General features: G+C 41.1%; 1 protein-coding gene across 3 annotated transcripts in view; it reads left to right on the top strand.

The window, feature by feature from the left end:
• ACYP2 (acylphosphatase 2) overlaps positions 1 to 17,333 on the top strand; it is a 177,153-nt gene that overhangs the window by 148,767 nt on the left and 11,053 nt on the right. Inside the window, exon 4 of one of the 3 annotated variants that reach the window (XM_088841473.1) lies at positions 16,625 to 16,772. The exons of the other annotated variants lie outside the window; for them this stretch is intronic. Within the exon in view, the coding sequence (XP_088697599.1) occupies positions 16,625 to 16,757 (133 nt within the window). The 3' untranslated portion in view covers positions 16,758 to 16,772. Of the gene's footprint in view, positions 1 to 16,624; positions 16,773 to 17,333 lie in introns of those variants that run through there. 3 annotated transcript variants of the gene reach the window in all.

The following is a 17,333-nucleotide window of genomic DNA, read 5'->3' as shown; positions in this document are numbered from 1 at the left end:
AGTTCAGTCGCTCATGAATCACAGCACGCCATGATACCAAAACCAGACGAAGACAACACAGAAAAAGAAAACCATAGGCCATCATCACTGATGAACACAGATGCAAAAATCCTCAACAAAATTTTAGCAAACAGAATTCAGCAACACATCAAAAAGCTCATACACCATGATCAAGTTGGAGTTATTCAAGGAATGCAAGGATTCTTCAATATATGCAAATTAATCATTGTGATACACCATATTAACAAATTGAAAGATAGAAACCATATGATCAGCTCAGACCCCATGAATCACAGCACGCCAGGCCTCCCTGTCCATCACCAACTCCTGGAGCACACTCAAACTCATGTCCACAGAGTTGGTGATGCCATCCAGCCGTCTCACTCTCCGTCGTCCCCTTCTCCTCCCGCCCCCAACCTTCCGTTCCGTTCCGTTCCGTCGCTCAGTCGTGTCCGACTCTTTGCGACCCCGTGGACTGTAGCCTACCAGGCTTCTCCGTCCATGGGATTCTCCAGGCAAGAATACTGGAGTGGGTTACCGTTTCCTTCTCCAGGGGATCTTCCCGACCCAGGGATCGAACCCGGGTCTCCCGCATTGGAGGCAGACGCTTTAACCTCTGAGCCACCAGGGAAAGGTAAGTTTATTCCTAGATATTTAATTCTTTTTGTTGCAATGGGAAATGGGATTGATTCCTTAATTTCTCTTTCTGATTTTTCATTGTTAGTATATAGAAATGTAAGTGATTTCTGTGTATTGCATTTGTATCCTGCAACTTTGCTAGGTTCACTGATTAGCTCTGGTAATTTTCTGATACTATCTATAGGGTTTTCAATGTACAGTATCATGTCATCTGCAAATAGTGAGAGCTTTATTTTTTCTTTTCCAATCTGGATTCCTTTTATTTCATTTTTTTCTCTGATGTAGCTAGGACTTCCAGAACTATGTTGAATAATAATGGTGAAAGTGGACACCCTTGTCTTGTTCCTGATATTAGGGGTAATGCTTCAGTTTTTCACTGGAATAATGTTTGCCATAGACTTATCATATATAGCCTTTACTATGTTGAGGTAGATTCCTTCTGTGCCCATTTTTTGAAGAGTTTTAATCATAAATGGTTGCTGAATTTTGTGAAAAGTTTTTCTATATCTATTGAGCTGATCATATGGTTTCTATCTTTCAATTTGTTAATATGGTGTATCACAATGATTAATTTGCATATATTGAAGAATCCTTGCATTCCTTGAATAACCCCAACTTGATCATGGTGTATGAGCTTTTTGATGTGTTGCTGAATTCTGTTTGCTAAAATTTTGTTGAGGATTTTTGCATCTGTGTTCATCAGTGATGATGGCCTATGGTTTTCTTTTTCTGTGTTGTCTTCGTCTGGTTTTGGTATCAGGGTGATGGTGGCCTTGTAGAATGAGTTTGGAAATGTTCCTTCCTCTGCAATTTTGAAGGAATTTTAGAAGGATAGGCATTAGCTCTTCTCTAAATGTCTGATAGAATTCTCCTATAAAGCCATCTGGTCATGAGTTTTTTTTTGGGGGGGCAGGGATTTTTGATCATGTCTTCAATTTCAGTGCTTGTAATTGCATTACTCATAATTTCTATTTCTTCCTGGTTCAGTCTTGGAAGATTGAACTTTTCTAAGCATCTGTCCATTTCTTCCAGGTTATCCATCTTATTGCCATATAGTTGTTCATAATAGTCTCTTATAATCCTTTGTTCATTTCTAATTTTGTTGATTTGATTATTTTTTTCTTGATGAGTCCTGGCTAAAGGCTACTCAATTTTGTTTATCTTGTCAAAGAACCAGCTTTCAGTTTTGTTAATCTTTACTATTATTTCTTTGATTTCTTTTTCATTTATTTCTGCTCGGATCTTTATGATTTCTTCCCTTCTACTAATTTTGGGGATTTTTGTTCTTCTTTATCCAGTTGTTTTAGGCGTAAAGTTAGGTTGTCTCTTCGATATTTTTCTTTTCTTTTGAGGTAGGATTGTATTGCTATAAACTTCCCTCTTAGAACTGGTTTTGTTGCATCCCATAGGTTTTGAGTTGTGTTTTCATTGCCATTTGTTTCTAGAAACTTTTTTATTTCCCTTTTGATTTCTTCAGTAACCTATTGGTTATTTAGAAATATGTTGTTTAACCTCCATATGTTTGTGTTTCTTACAGTTTTTTTCTTGTAATTAATATCTAGTCTCATAGCGTTGTGGTTGGAGAAGATGCATGATACGATTTCAATTTTCTTAAATTTACTGAGGTTTGATTTGTGACCCAAGATGTGGTCTATCCTGGAGAATGTTCCATGTGCACTTGAGAAGAAAGTATATTTTTCTGCATTTGGATGGAATGTCCTGAAGATACCAATGAGATCCATCTCATCTAATGCATCATTTTAAGACTTGTGTTTCCTTATTAATTTTATGTTTTGATGATCTGTCCATTGGTGTGAATGGGGTGTTAAAGTCTCCTACTATTATAATGTTACTGTCAATTTCTCCTTGTATGTCTGTTAGTGTTTATCTTATGTATTGAGGTGCTCCTATGTTGGGTGCATAGATATTTACAATTGTTATGTCTTCCTCTTGGATTGATCCCTTGATCATTATGCAGTGTCCTTCCTTATCTCTTGTAATCTTCTTTACTTTAAGGTCTATTTTGTCTGTTATGAGGATTGTTACTCCAGCTTTCTTTTGCTTGCCATTTGCATGGAATTTATTTTTCCATCTTCTCACTTTCAGTCTATATGTGTCTTTAGGTCTGAAGTGGGTTTCTTGTAGACAGCATATATATGGGTCTTGTTTTTGTATCCATTCAGCCAGTATGTATCTTTTGGTTGGAGCATTTAATCCATATACATTTAAAGTAATTATTGATATATATGTTCCTATTGCCATTTTCTTAATTGTTTGGGGTTGATTTTGTAGATCTTTTTTCTTCTCTTGTATTTCTTGACTATATAAGTCCCTTTTAACATTTGTTGTAAAGCTGGTTTGGTGGTACTGAATTCTCTTAACTTTTGCTTATCTGAAAAGCTTTTTATTTCTCCATCAATTTTGAATGAGATCCTTGCTGGGTACTATAACCTTGGTTGTAGATTTTTCCCTTTCAGTACTTTAAATATATCCTGCCATTGCCTTCTGGCCTGAAGAGTTTCTGCTGAAAGATTAGCTGTTAAGCATGTGGGGTTTCCCTTGTATGTTACTTGTTGCTTCTCCCTTGCTGCTTTTAATATTCTTTCTTTGTGTTTACTCTTCATTAGTTTGATTAGTATGTGTCTTGGTGTGTTTCTCCTTGGGTTTATTCTGTATGGGACTCTGTGCCTCTTGGGCTTGATTGACTATTTCCTTTTCCATGTTGGGGAAATTTTCAACTATAATCTCTTCAAAAATTTTCTCATACCCTTTCTTTTTCTCTTCTTCTTTTGAGACCCCTATTATTCAAATGTTGGTGCGTTTGATATTGTCCCAGAGGTCTCTGAGACTGTCTTCAGTTCTTTTCATTCTTTTTACTTTATTCTGCTCTTCAGAAGTTGTTTCCACCATTTTATTTTCCAGCTCACTGATTTGTTCTTCTGCTTCAGATATTCTGCTATTGATTCCTTCTAGAGTATTTTTAATTTCAGTAATTGTGTTGTTTGTGTGTTTTTTCTTTAATTCTTCTAGGGCTTTGTTAATTGATTCTTGCATTTTCTTCTTTTTGTTTTCAAAGTTTTTGATCATCTTTACTATCATTATTCTGAATTCTTTTTCAGGTAGTTTGTCTATTTCCTTTTCATTTATTTGGACTTCTGTGTTTCTACTTTGTTCCTTCATTTGTGTAGTATTTCTCTGCCTTTTCATTATTTTTTTTTAACTTTGAGGTCTCCTTTTCCGAGGCTTCAAGGTTGAATTCTTTCTTCCTTTTGGTTTCTGCCTTCCTAAGCTGGTCCTGGAGAAGGCAATGGCAACCCACTCCAGTACTCTTGCCTGGAAAATCCCATGGATGGAGGAGCCTGGTAGGCTGCAGTCCATGGGGTTGCTAAGAGTCAGGCACGACTGGGCAACTTCACTTTCATTTTTCACTTTCATGCATTGGAGAAGGAAATGGCAACCCACTCCAGTATTCTTGCTTGGAGAATCCCAGGGACAGAGGAGCCTAGTGGGCTGCTGTCTATGGGGTCGCACAGAGTTGGACACAACTGAAGCGACTTAGCAGCAGCAGCAACAGCAAGGTTTGTCCAGCGGTTTGTGTAAGTTTCACATAGGGTGAGATCTGTGCTGAGTTTTTGTTTGTTTGTTTTTCTTCTGATGGGCAAGGCTGAGTGAGGTGTGGTAATCCTGTCTGCTGATGATTGGGTTTGTATTTTGTTTTGTTTGTTGTTTAGATGAGGGTCATGCACAGGGTGCTACTGGTGGTTGGGTGATGCCAAGTCTTGTATTCAAGTGGTTTCCTTTGTGTGAGTTCTTACTATTTTTACTCCCTAGAGTTAGTTCTCTGGTAGTCTAGGGTCTTGGGGTCAGGGTTCCCACTCCAAAGGCTCAGTGCTTAATCTCTGGTCAGGAACGAGGTTCACAAGTGATTTTTTATGGCATTAAGTGAGATTAAAACAAATATCCAAAAATAAGAAACCAAAGATGAACCCCTGACAAATGGCAGTTACAGAATCAGGCAAATAATAATTAAGATAATGGAATATACACATATACATGTACACCCATGAGCAAAGTGAAAACAGTCCAACAAAATAAAGTACAGTAGATAGACCCAGCAAACAAAGTAAATCAAAAATTATATTTACCAGTTAAGAACAAAACTAACTATAGCATAATCTGGAAAACAAAGCTAAAGCAAGGTGCCAAGTGGGGAATAAAGCAATGAAGAAAAAAAAAAAACTAACAAATATGTTGAGAGGAAAGAAAGAATAGATATGCAAATTTAAATAGAGGTAGATGAAGATTTATATATATAAAAGATTAACTGCAAGGGGAAAAGAACAATAGGAAAGGCAAATAAAGGAATAAATAGATGAATAGAATAAATGTAGAAAAAATATAATAGGTTTTTTAACAAATTAAAATTATAAAAAAAGACAAAAAAATGGAAGAAAGAAAAAAGGGGGAAAAAAAAGGAAAACAACACAGAACTGCAAAAGCCCAATGCAGAGGCAGAGGTTTATCGCAACAACAAAAAGTGTGACTGAATATACACATATTCATATACACCCATAAACAAAATCAAAACAGTCCAGCAAAAATAAAGCACAAAAGATCAACCGGTGAACAAAGGAAACCAAAAATTATATCTACCAGATCAAAACTATAACTAAAGCACAAACTGGAAAACAAAACTAAAGCAAGGTGCCAACTGGGGAACAAAGCAATGAAAATAAAGCTAACAAAATGTTGAGAGGACAAGAAAGAAAGAATAGATACGCAAATTTAAATAGAGGTAGAGGAAGATTTCTATACATTAAAGACTAACTGCAAGGTGAAAAGAACCATAGGAAAGGCAAAGGAATAAATGTAGAAAAAAATATAATAGGTTTAACAAAATTATAAATTAAAATTATAAAAAAAGAGAAAAGGAAAAAAAGAAATGGAAGAAGAAAGAAAAAAGGAAAAAAAAAAAACACAGGAAAACTCCACAGAACTGCAAAAGCCCAACATAGAGGCAGAGGTTTATAACAACAATAAAAAGTGTGACTGAATATACACGTATACGTATACACCCATAAGCAAAATCAAAACAGTCTAACAAAAATAAAGTACAATAGGTTGACCTGGCAAACAAAGGAAACCAAAAATTATATCTATCAGAACAAAACTAACTAAAACATGAACTGGAAAACAAAACTGGAGCACAGTGCAAATTGGGGAATAAAACAATGAAGACAAAACTACCAAATATGTTGAGAGGAAAGGAAAGAAAGAAAAGAAAGAGAATAGATATGCAAAGTTAAACAGAAGTAGATAAAGAAGATTTATATACATTAAAGATTAACTGCAAGGGGAAAAGAATAGTAGGAAAAGCAAACAAAAGAATAAATGTAAAAAAAAATAATAGGTTTAAAAAATTAAAATTAAAAAAAGAGAAATAAAAAGGAAAACTCCACAGAATTGCAAAGGCCCAAGGTAGAGGCAGAGGTTTATAACAGCGGTAAAAAATATGACTGAGAAAAAAAAAGAAAGCTCAAAAGCTTAATTAGATTTCATAGTGCCAATAAATGCAAAGAGTTGACTCCCTGGAAAAGACTCTGATGCTGGGAGGGATTGGGGGCTGGAGGAGATGGGGACGACAGAGAATGAGATGGCTGGATAGCATCACCGACTCGGTGGACATGAGTTTGAGTGAACTCCGGGAGTTGGTGATGGACAGGGAGGCCTGGTGTGTTGTGATTCATGGGGTCGCAAAGAGTCGGACACGACTGAGCGACTGAACTGAACTGAACTAAAGTGCCAATAAAACCGACAACTACAACCGGGGGCGGGGTGGGGGGGCGAGAAAAAAAAAATCCAAAAGACTCTACAGAGCAAGTCAAGACATAAGAATAGTAAATATTTTTCTTGAGTCACTGCTATCAGAGTCCTTTCCCTCACGGGGTCACAATCCACTTCACCTCCCTAGGTGCCCTCCAACACTGTGCTGATCTCTGGACCTGCTGTGGGGGCAGCTAAGATTCTAATCTGGTCCTACCCCTATGTGTTCTTGCCTCCAATGTCCACAGCTATCAAAACTAGTGTGTTTTCTTTTGTGGGAGCTCTCAATGGCCTTTTATTTATTCCATAGACACAGAGTCTGCCTAGTTGATCATGTGGAAGATTTTGGATCATCTTCCTTAGCCACACTGCCCCTGGGTTTCAATTGTGGTTTTATGTCCACCTCTGCATGTGGGTCATCCACTGGGGTTTGCTCCTGAGGCTGCCCTGGAGGACTTGGGTTTGCCCCTGTGAAGGCCAGGTGTGGAGGTGATACAGCTGCTTGGGTCACAGGGGTTCTGGCAGTACCAGGTACTCAGGGAGTTGGCGGCTAGGGCAGCAGGAAATAGTGCTCTAGAAGGGTTTGGCAACCAGTATTGGCCAATATGTTCCAGTGTTCTTGCCTGGAGAAGCCCCCTCCCTGACAAAGTTCCCTCGAAGGCCACAGTCTACAGGGTCACAACGAGTCTGACACTACTGAAGCGACCCTGCATGCATAGACACAAGACTTTTTTGCCTGTGGCAGCTCTGCCCCAGTGAGAGTTGAGCGTGAAGGTGGTGCAGCTGCTTGGCTTATGGGGACCCTGGCGGCACCTAGTGTGCAGGGACAGGGACTGCCTCCACCGCAGGAGTTATGGCCCTATCAGAGTCTTTTTTTCTAGCCTCTTGTAAACTGGTGATCAGAAGGCCTCTTTGGCCAGTCTTTCTCCATAGCTCTACCCATTCAGGCACTTAGAGGGCTCCCTTGCCTGGGGTCCTTCTCTGTTGTTCAGTGTGTCAGGCACATAGAGGGGCCCCCCCTGGCTGGGGTCCTACTCTGTAGATCTGTGCGTCAGGCACTTAAAGGGGCACCATGGGTGGGGTCCTGCTCTGTAGTTCAGTGTGTCAGGCATTTGATGGGCCAGCCTCTCTCTCGTTCATCTGCTGATCCTGGTGTGTGGGGAGAGAGAGGCTATGGTGATGGCTCCACCTCCTACACCTGACTCAGCAGTATCACTTTGCTTCCATGGCTGCCTGGCTTTCTCCACAGGCATTTCCCACCACAATCTCCTCCCTCACCTCTCCTCCATCCAGTTCTCTGCAGTCAGCAGCAGCCCTCGCCCTGGGATTGCTCCACACTCCCCAAACTCCAGCTCCCAGCCGCTGTGCCTTCCAGGGGACCCTCGTCCCTGTCCAGGGTATGTATGGCTGCAGCAAGGACTCTCTGATTTTCATTCCATTTAGGCTGCCACAGATCAGCTGTTTCACTCTCAGCCTTAAATGTTTCTCCTCTGACTCAGACAATTGCCCCAATGTGGGGATCAGACCCCTGCTTCAGGTCCCCCACCCACCAAGGGCAGGTCCAGTCCTACTAACACTCCTGCTTTTCCCCCTAGTTCCTTTGTCCTATTGAGTTTTGCGTGATTCTGTATATTCTTTTCCTCTGGTTAGGTACTCCTGTCTGCTCTCAGCTGGTGTTCTGCATATACTTCTGTGTTTGAAGGTGTATTCCTGATGTATCCATGTAGAGAGATGTACTCCATGTCCACCTACTCCTCCGCCATCTTGTTCTCCAAGACTTTTTTTTAATAGAAGTTTTCAAACCTACCCAAAAGTAGAATACTCCTGCTGTTGACTGCACAGAAATGGATGGAGGTGAGGTGAGGTGAGGGAGGAGATTGTGGTGAGAAAGCCCCAAGTACCCACCTAGTATGTAGGCTTTTAATAAACAATGCCAAGTTTTTCTCTATGAAAGTTTACTGATATATGTTCTCATCTAGATGAGATTTATATTCATTTTTGTACAGTTGAATTTTATAACTGCTGCATCCAGTATTATATGTCTCAATATATATTTTAAAATAAGAGTAACTTGGTGGTTGGAGAAGGAAATGGCAACCCACTCAAGTATTCTTGCCTGGAGAATCCTGTGGACAGAGGAGCCTGGTGGGCTGCTGTCCATAGCGTCGCACAGAGTCAGACATGACTGAAGCGACTTAGCATGCATGCATGCATTGGAGAAGGAAATGGCAACTCACTCCAGTATTCTTGCCTGGAGAATCCCAGGGACAGAGGAGCATGGTGGGCTGCTGTCTATGGGGTCGCAGAGAGTCGGACATGACTGAAGCAACTTAGCAGCAGCAGCAACTTGGTGGTAGGGATGGAAAGTGATGGGGAAAATAAGGCATAGTAACTTTTGTTGCATAAGACAATAGTTTTAATCTAGCACAGGAATGCCGGTCAACTCAGTGTAGCTTCCTGGTTCAGTATGCTTGGAGGGATACTGAGAGCACATCCAGAATCTGTGTGGAAAAGTGCTAGGATTGACGAACAATGTCAACTACAGGGAAAGTGGGGAGAATTGTTGGCATTTGCGTTACATGGTTTTTTGATTCTGCTTTTGCTTATAAGCACAGCAGCATGCTTTTGTAGGATTCTTTTGCTTAGTAGCCATAAAAACCCATTTGGTTTATTAAAAGGTGATGAGACATTTCTGTTTACCTATAGATTCCCCAATGTGTGCCCAACTCTTTGTGACTCCATGGACTGCAGCCTCCTAGGCTTCTCCGTTCATGGGGATTCCCTAACGCTTGCTATTAAATTGACAAATTTCCTTAAAAATACGATGCTCTTTTGAAAACAATTCCATGATGTTGGGATATATGTAAAAAGGATGTGCTGCACCATCATTAGGGGAGCAAGTGCAGGGGCTGTGTTAGAAGTAGGAAAGGATGGCACATGGCCAGGCATGCAGCGTTACCTAGCTCCAAGCAGGAGCATGGATGTGTTGAAGTCTGTGGTATGGTTTGTGGTCATGGAATAGAGATGAAGCTAACTGACCCACACTGACTCGAACTCCAAACCTTACATTTTAAATTCCATGTTCATCTTTACTGAGCTAACCAGTCAACAACCAACCAACAACAAAAATAAATTAAAAAAAACAACATAAAGTATGTCAGGTATTTGAGAACTACCTTTTCATGAACCAGTGGATTTAAGTCTGGAAGGCATCCTGGAGATTATTTAGACCAGGCATTGGCAAACTACATCCCCAGGGCCAAATACAGCCTACTGCCTGTTTTTGTAATTAAGAGTTGTACTGTAATCACAGCCAGGTCCATCTGTTTACATATTGTCTGTGCCTGCTTTTGCACTACAAGAGCAGAGCTGAATAGTTATGACAGACTACACTGACCACAAATCCTGAAGTATTTATTATCTGGCCCTTTATAGAAAAAGTTTGCCAACCTCTGATTTAAACCAACATTTTCATTTTAGAGATGTGGAGATTGGGAATGAAATAGGTTCAGTAACTTGAGAGAACAGCTGGCAGAATTCCCCAAATTCCCAATGTCAGGATCCAGAGCTGTCATGATTTTGGTAAGAGAGAGCAGTTTTGCATCTCTGGAAGCCCCATTTTACCTTCTTAGGGTATCACTCCCTCCTCCACTGCCTTTCAGGTTTATGATAATGAGCAAAATGAAAACTCCCCTCAAACAACACCCCACACATTCTTTCATCATTGCATTTATCATCCTGAATTGTAATCGTTTATTTCTCCCACTAGACTGTGAGTCCACTGGGGCAGGGATCATGCTGTATTTGTCTCTGTAGCCAGATTACACAACAGATATCTAATAACCATGTGTTCAGTGGTTTTCATTTTGTCACTTCATCTTCTTCCATGGCTGTTTTAAGATAAACTTCAACTATTGTGAAGATAAAATGCAAACATTATGATCTATAATTTTCTCTTCCTGACAAAGGAACCCCCCCACCACCACCACTGAGACCCATCATTTGGAGGTGTTCAGAGCCAAATACTACTGATAGAAGGCAAAAATTTCAAATAAAGGCCCTCAACCTCAGAGCTAACCTTGACCTATATTCCTGACAAATGGAAAAGGGCCTGATGTAAACCAAGAGCAATAAGGATGGAAGAGATGAAAGATTGTTAGGCTCACTGGGACATTGTGGTTGACTGCATCGATGTTGAGCATCTAGAACTCTAGATTCTGTCAAATTTCAGAATGAGGAGGAAGAGCACACTGGATGAGAGAGGTATGGATGGGAAGAGGGTACAGGGCATAAGTGGAGTGGGTATGGTGCAATCAAGTGTAGAGACTGAATAGACAGTGGATTATATGAACCTGGAGCTTTTGTGCTAAATCGAGGATGAACTCATTCAAAGAGTAGATGGAGATTAGGAGAGGAGAGGATTAAGAGCAGAAACCCAGATACCACCAAGTAAGGACTGAACAAAGAAAGAGAAACGCCCACTGAGAAGGATCCCCTGGAAAGGTAGAAGGAAGACAAAAGATGATGTTCCAGAAGCCAAAATGGAGAGGATAAATGCCAACTGAAAATATTTTGAGGGAAAAAAAAATATGATACTTTGGATTTGGAGGTCTCTGATAACCCTTTGTCTATCCAACCAATCCATTCACACACAGGCGACTGGAAATATTTTGGAAGTAAAGGAAAACTTTTCTTATGTCAGTCACTACAAGTATAAAGCTGATAAGAAAGAAGATTTGCTTTTAAACAAATTTGCTCCACAAATACCTTTTCTAGAGTCTGTTTATCAATTGAAGATTTATACCAATTAGCTCAGGCTTTTAATGAGTTCCAATAAAAACCTGCTGTGCTATTCAGACGATACTCCTCTTGAAATGTATGATTCGTTATCATCTGATACTTTATGCTGGTGTGAGTACTTTAGGCCTAAAATAAAAGCTTCTCAATGCATAAAATCATGTCCAAATGGGAGTTGTCTTGAGCTAGAATATCTAAAATAGTTTTTAAATGTTAAAAAACAATGCTTACTTAGTGTGTGTGTTTGTGTGTATTAGTCGCTCAGTTGTGTCCAACTCTTTGCAACCCCATGGACCCGAGCCCACCAGACTCCTCTGTCCATGGAATTCTCCAGGCAAGATTACTGAAGTGGGTTGCCATTCTCTTCTCCACTTAGTGTATGGTAATAGTCAATAAATATTTGTTGAATCAATGTGTAAATAAGTAGATGGTGTATTTTCTTATAATTGTTCACCTACATACTGTGGTAATTTTAAAACAAGTCCACAAATTCTTTGACATTCCTCTCACTAAAAGTGGGACCTGATTTCCCTCTACCCTGAAGAGAGACTGGCTTTAGTGACTGGATTCTAATAGAATGCAGTGGAGCTTACCCTGAGAGTCTTTCAAGACTGGGTTGGAATAAACAATTCTCTTGCTCCTGGCTGGCTCGTTCTCTTGGATGCTGTGCCTTTGGACCCCTGAAGCTGATGGATGTGTAAGAAGTGTAGCTACCCTGAAGCACCACGCTGGGAAGGGCACACAGGCATGGAGAGAGATGCCTGAGGAGCCTCAGCTGTGCCAAACCCCAGGTAACTGAGTTCTCCCAGGATGCCACGCCACACCTCTGAGTGACTAAGCCATCCAGTTATTCCAGTCCTCAGCCTTCAAGCCTCCCTCTACAACATGCATGGCAGAAATAAGTTTTCCCTGCTAAATTCCATCCACACCGTAAACTTGTAAGCAGGATATTCTTTTAAGTCTCTAGGCTTGAGGGTAGCAACCATACTAATAAGTGCTGTGTATCTGACTCTTTGCAACCCTATTAACTATAGCCCACCAGGCTCCTTCTGTCTTTGGGATTATTCAGGCAAGAATACTGGAGTGGGTTGCCATTTCCTCCTCCAGGGGGAAATGGCACCTAGGGATCAAATCTGTGTCTCTTGTGTCTCCGCACTGCAGCAGAGTCTTTATTGCTGACCCATCGAGGAAGCCACTGTAGTAATGGGAACATTCCCTAATTAGAACATTGGCTATACGTTGCCATGTGATTATTATTGCTTGATCACCATGGAGAACATTAAGAGCCTTCAGCACTTTCCTCTTCTGGCTAATTCTCTCTGTGGCGAGGACCTACTACTCCAGCGGCCACTGGCTAGAAAAGCCTTCACTTCCTTTACCCTTCCTAAATCTAGGAAATCTTTTTTGTCTTCCAGAATTGGAACAAATCACCTCTTTCTCAAAGCAAACTTCCTTAAGGTGGGGTTTGTAAACATGGTACAGTAAGTGGTAGGTTTTTCTTGTCTCTGCCCTAGAAACAAGGACTTACTAGGATATGCTTCAGTATAGTCCAAGTGAAGAGACAGTGTCCTCAGGAACAAAGGAACTGTAAAGAAAACCACGGTTTCATTAACCTGTGTGAGGCAATGAGGTATTAAGTGAAAAGCAGTGGGTGGTACAGAGTTCTTTAAAAGGTGATCAATATTGCCATTTTAGTGTTTTCTAGGGAAGGTTTCATCATATGTTTCCTTGGCCAAAATACACCTAAACTGGAGAAAGAACAATCTATTGTAATTCTATCTCATTAGTGTGCTTCCCCAAATGGAAAATTCTTGTATAGATAAGATGATATATTTGACAAATAGAGCACCCATGGTATTGCATTTTTACAAATTGATCTATGAATTTGGTTACTATGCATTTGTTCTCCTGAACTTGGTCATTTCAGAGAAAGCTTTTAAGATCAATTTCCTAGACCACTGAAGACCACTGGCGTCTCCACCAATGTAATGATGCCTCATAGGAGTCTACAGGAAGCTAGCTACTGTCTTTGATGTAAGTTTAGCTGTAGCAGGAAATAGTGTGTGAAGAGGCTTCCAAACGTGAGGCCTCACCTGGCTGACTGCCAGAATAAATAGTGCTTTCTAGACCTAGTGTCAAGGAGTCTGGTTTCTTTCACAGCGGGACCCATCTTCTGGCTTTAGCTTCATGGTTATAACTTCTGAAACCTCAGAAACTTTTAATGCTATTCAAATGCAAACATCCCACTCTGAGTTTGGATTTATATGCCTAGTTTGAATGGCCTCATCTAAAAGTCACTTGGAAAACAAAATATGACAGCTGCTTACATATGTAAGTATGTACACATATGTAAGTCACTTACAGTTCAAAAGAAAGTGAAGTGTTAAGTCGCTCAGTTGTGTCTTACTCTTTGCGACTCCATGGACTATAGCCCACGAGGTTTCTCTGTCCACGAGATTCTCCGGGCAAGCATACTGGAGTGGGTTGCCATTTTCTACTCCAGGGCATCTTCCTGACCCAGGGATCGAACCTGGGTCTCCCACATTGCAGGCAGATTTTTTTTACCATCTGAGCCACCAAGGAAGTCCCTCGGTTCAAAAGAGGGAGATGTAATTAATTAAACTGCATTCTGATTCAAATACCAGGCATTCTCTAATCTCCATCAGCACCACTTTCCCTGGAGGTGGAGGGCCTCAGCGCCAGAACTCCCTCCGCCCTCCCCCACCCGCCACAGTCCCGATTTCAAGGTCTGGGTCAGGAGGGCAGCTGCGGAGAAGGCTGCCCTGTAGATACATGTTTTTATGACCTCAGAATGATGTGTGTCTCACTGTAATGGAAAATATGTCTAGCAAAGTCAGTTGTAAAGTAAAACTCTGTAAATAAATCTCCACACCCCCTTCCAATGATTTCCTTCATAAAAATCAAGGGAACAGCATCAAGGAGAAACAGAAAAAAATAAAACACAACCCTCACAACTTTGTGTGTTTACATTAATACTTCACTTTGTTCCCAACACAACTCGAAGTGATTTGTAAGGCTATGTAAAACTGTAACGAGAGTGCACATTTACAAGTGAGAAAGGATAAAAAACAAGGGTGGGGACATAAAACAGAGCCAGCAACAAGGCTTTTAAAAATGTCTGAAATAATGGGCTTTGCCCTGGGCGGGTCACAGTTTGGCTCTAAGCTCTCAGCCTATCAGCCAATGGCATCGCCCCAACAACTCAATTTGCTTGCGAGCATTTTGGGGGGGTGGAGAGGTCAGGGTTGGGGGGGGGTGGAAATACAGGCAAGTCTGGCCAACTCCCTTCTCATTTGGCTCCATGTAGGAGGAGATTTGAACACATCCGGAATAGAAAACATCCTAGACTGTGTGTCCTTAAAGCACTCCTCCTCGACTATTGTTCTGAGGCAAGATGCTTGTAAATATCAGAAGGCACTGAATTCAAAGAGGCAGGCTTGGCTTGCCAAGAACAGAAACTTAATGTGTGTAAAGCTGTTGTGTCTCTCTTCTTCTCCATAATCTGACAGCTCTAGAGACTGATCTGTTCTTGCCATCTTCATTTCTTCACTTCCCCCTCACTCCTAAATCCACTCTCATCAGCATTCTACACCATATGACTGAAGCGGATCTTGGAGAGGTCTGCAAGGTATCCTTCCGTTCATCTTTCACTTGGGTCTCAGGAGCATCTGGAAGTTGACATCTTTCTCCTTAAAAATATTGTGTATACTTAGCTTTCCTAATGTTGCAGGAATTGGAACCCTTTCAGCGTCCAAGAGTGGGCTCTTGTCTAACACTTGGAAATGAACTTTTCAAGGAGACACACGTGCTGACAAAGCAAAAGGCTTTATTGGAAAGGGGCATCTGGGAAGAGAGCAACAAGGTAAGGGAAGCCAGGAGTCCTGCTCAGCCACCTAGCTTAGGACTTATGGTAATGGAGTTAGTTTGCAGGTTGTCTCTGGCCAGTCATCTTGCTTGGCCCAATATTGGTCTGACTCAGGGTCCTTCCTGGTGGCATCCACATATCTCAGCCAAGATGGGTTCTAGTGTGAAGGATTCTGGGCATTTGGTAGGATATAGTGTGGGCTGGCATCCTCCTCTGCCACCATGTTCCTTATTGGGACCTCCTATCAGGAGACAGTTCATGCAAGTGGTTACCATCGTGCCTGGCCAAGGCAGGAGGTTTCGGTCAACAGTTCCCTAACACTAACACCACATTTCATGGTTATCTCCCTCTTCTTTGGTAACTGTTTCTACCTGTCCTCTATCTGCTTCTGATGGGCCACTTGGCCCGTCAATGTTGGTTTTCCTTGGGATTCTGTTCTAGTGCTAAGAAGAACTCCAGATCAGAGAGAGTTGACAAAACTGTTATCAAACAGGACAAGGAAAAAGAAAAATATATATATTTCTAATCTCTTGTGCCCCATAGTGTAGAGTTTCATGAAGTTCTGTTAGTGCAGGTGCACTCAGTTGTGTCCAACTCTTTGCGATCCATAGACTGTAGCCCCCAGACTCCCCTGTCCATGAGATACCCCAGGAAAGAATACTGGAGTGGGTTGCCATGCCCTCCTCCAGAAGGATCCTCCCAACTCAGGGATCAAATCTGCGTTTAAGTCCCCTTCATTGACAGGTGGACTCTTTACCATTGAGCCCCCTGGAAAGCCTCTAGGACTACACTAATACAGGAACCACTAGCCACATGTGGCTGTTGAGCACTTTAATGTGGCATGTTTGACTTGAGATGAATCGTAAACATAAAATAAATTTCAAAGACTTGACATAAAAAGTGTAAAATAGCTTGTTCATTTATTACTTATATAGATTATATCTCTTTATTTTGGATATATTGGACTGAATAAAACATAGCTAAAATTAATTTCACCTATTTAATTTTACTTTTAACGTGGATCCTAGAACGTTTAATTATACATGAGGCTCACATTACAAAGCTGTTGGACAGTGCTACCTTGTAGAATTTTAACAAGTTCTGCATCTATTAGCAAGTTACATTCAGCATTCCTGATTGTATGCATGAATATATACATGTCTGTGTATGTCTAAATTCTCCTTTGAATCAGAATCTGCCAGGTTCCCTCATTAATTAATGTATTGAATAGAAATTTTTGACACGTCATATTGTATTTGCATGAGAATCACCGTTTTAACAGCGTATACTTTAGCAGCCAGTTCTATGAAGTTGCTCCAACAGGCCCATTCAAATCTGTTCTTCTAGCCCTTCAGTGGTTTTGTAAGGAGTTAATTCCCTATATTAAACTCCACGTAAACTAGCTAAGGTAGTTTTCATTACCTGACTGATACAATAGCTAAAAATTATTAAGTGCTTCTGTTGTCATTTGTTCTTTAGTTGCTGTCATGTCCGGCTCTTTTGTGACCCCATGGGTTGTCGCCCTGCCAGGGTTCGCTGTCCATGGGATTTTCCAAGTAAGAATACCGGAATGGGTTGCCATTTCTTCCTCCAGGGGATCTTCCCAACCTAGGAATCATACCCGCATCTCCCACATTGCAGGTAGATTTTTTACCAGTGAGTCACCAGGGAAGAGTATTCTCTAGATAGTCTTTCAAATGATTCTCTTGTTTAACCTTCATAACAATTCTCTGAGGTAGGCTACATACTCTCCTCTTCACAGATGAGGCACTAAGAGTTTAAGAAACCTACCCAGGATGACCAGTTGGGAAATGGTAGCTGGATTCACATCCAAGCAGAATGATCCCAAAGTCCCCTCCATCGCCACTATGCTCCAGCAATGATTTTCTTGCCACTAAATGAAATAGATGAGCATACCTGTCACTCTGTGGACCTGGAAACTGTGGTGTGGCAGAGAAACTAGAGGTTTCAATCATGCCTTCACTTTTGCCTTCTCTGCATCTAGGCCCTTGACTCAGCAGGCTGGTTCTCGGTGTCCTGGGCATAGCTCATGTTGGGTAGTTCTTGCAGACTCTCCCCAAAATGAGGAGGTTGAGTGACATGCCATTTCCCACTGCAGCTGAGAAGCAGCTCCACCAAGAACAAGAGTTTTTACTAATGGAGCTGCACTGAAGTGTGTGCCTTGGAG

The sequence above is a fragment of the Moschus berezovskii genome, chromosome 11, assembly GCF_049115385.1.
Source record: "Moschus berezovskii isolate FMDL1 chromosome 11, NW_MosBer_1.0, whole genome shotgun sequence".
Taxonomy (NCBI): domain Eukaryota; kingdom Metazoa; phylum Chordata; class Mammalia; order Artiodactyla; family Moschidae; genus Moschus; species Moschus berezovskii.
This window is presented reverse-complemented; position numbering and strand designations above follow the sequence as displayed.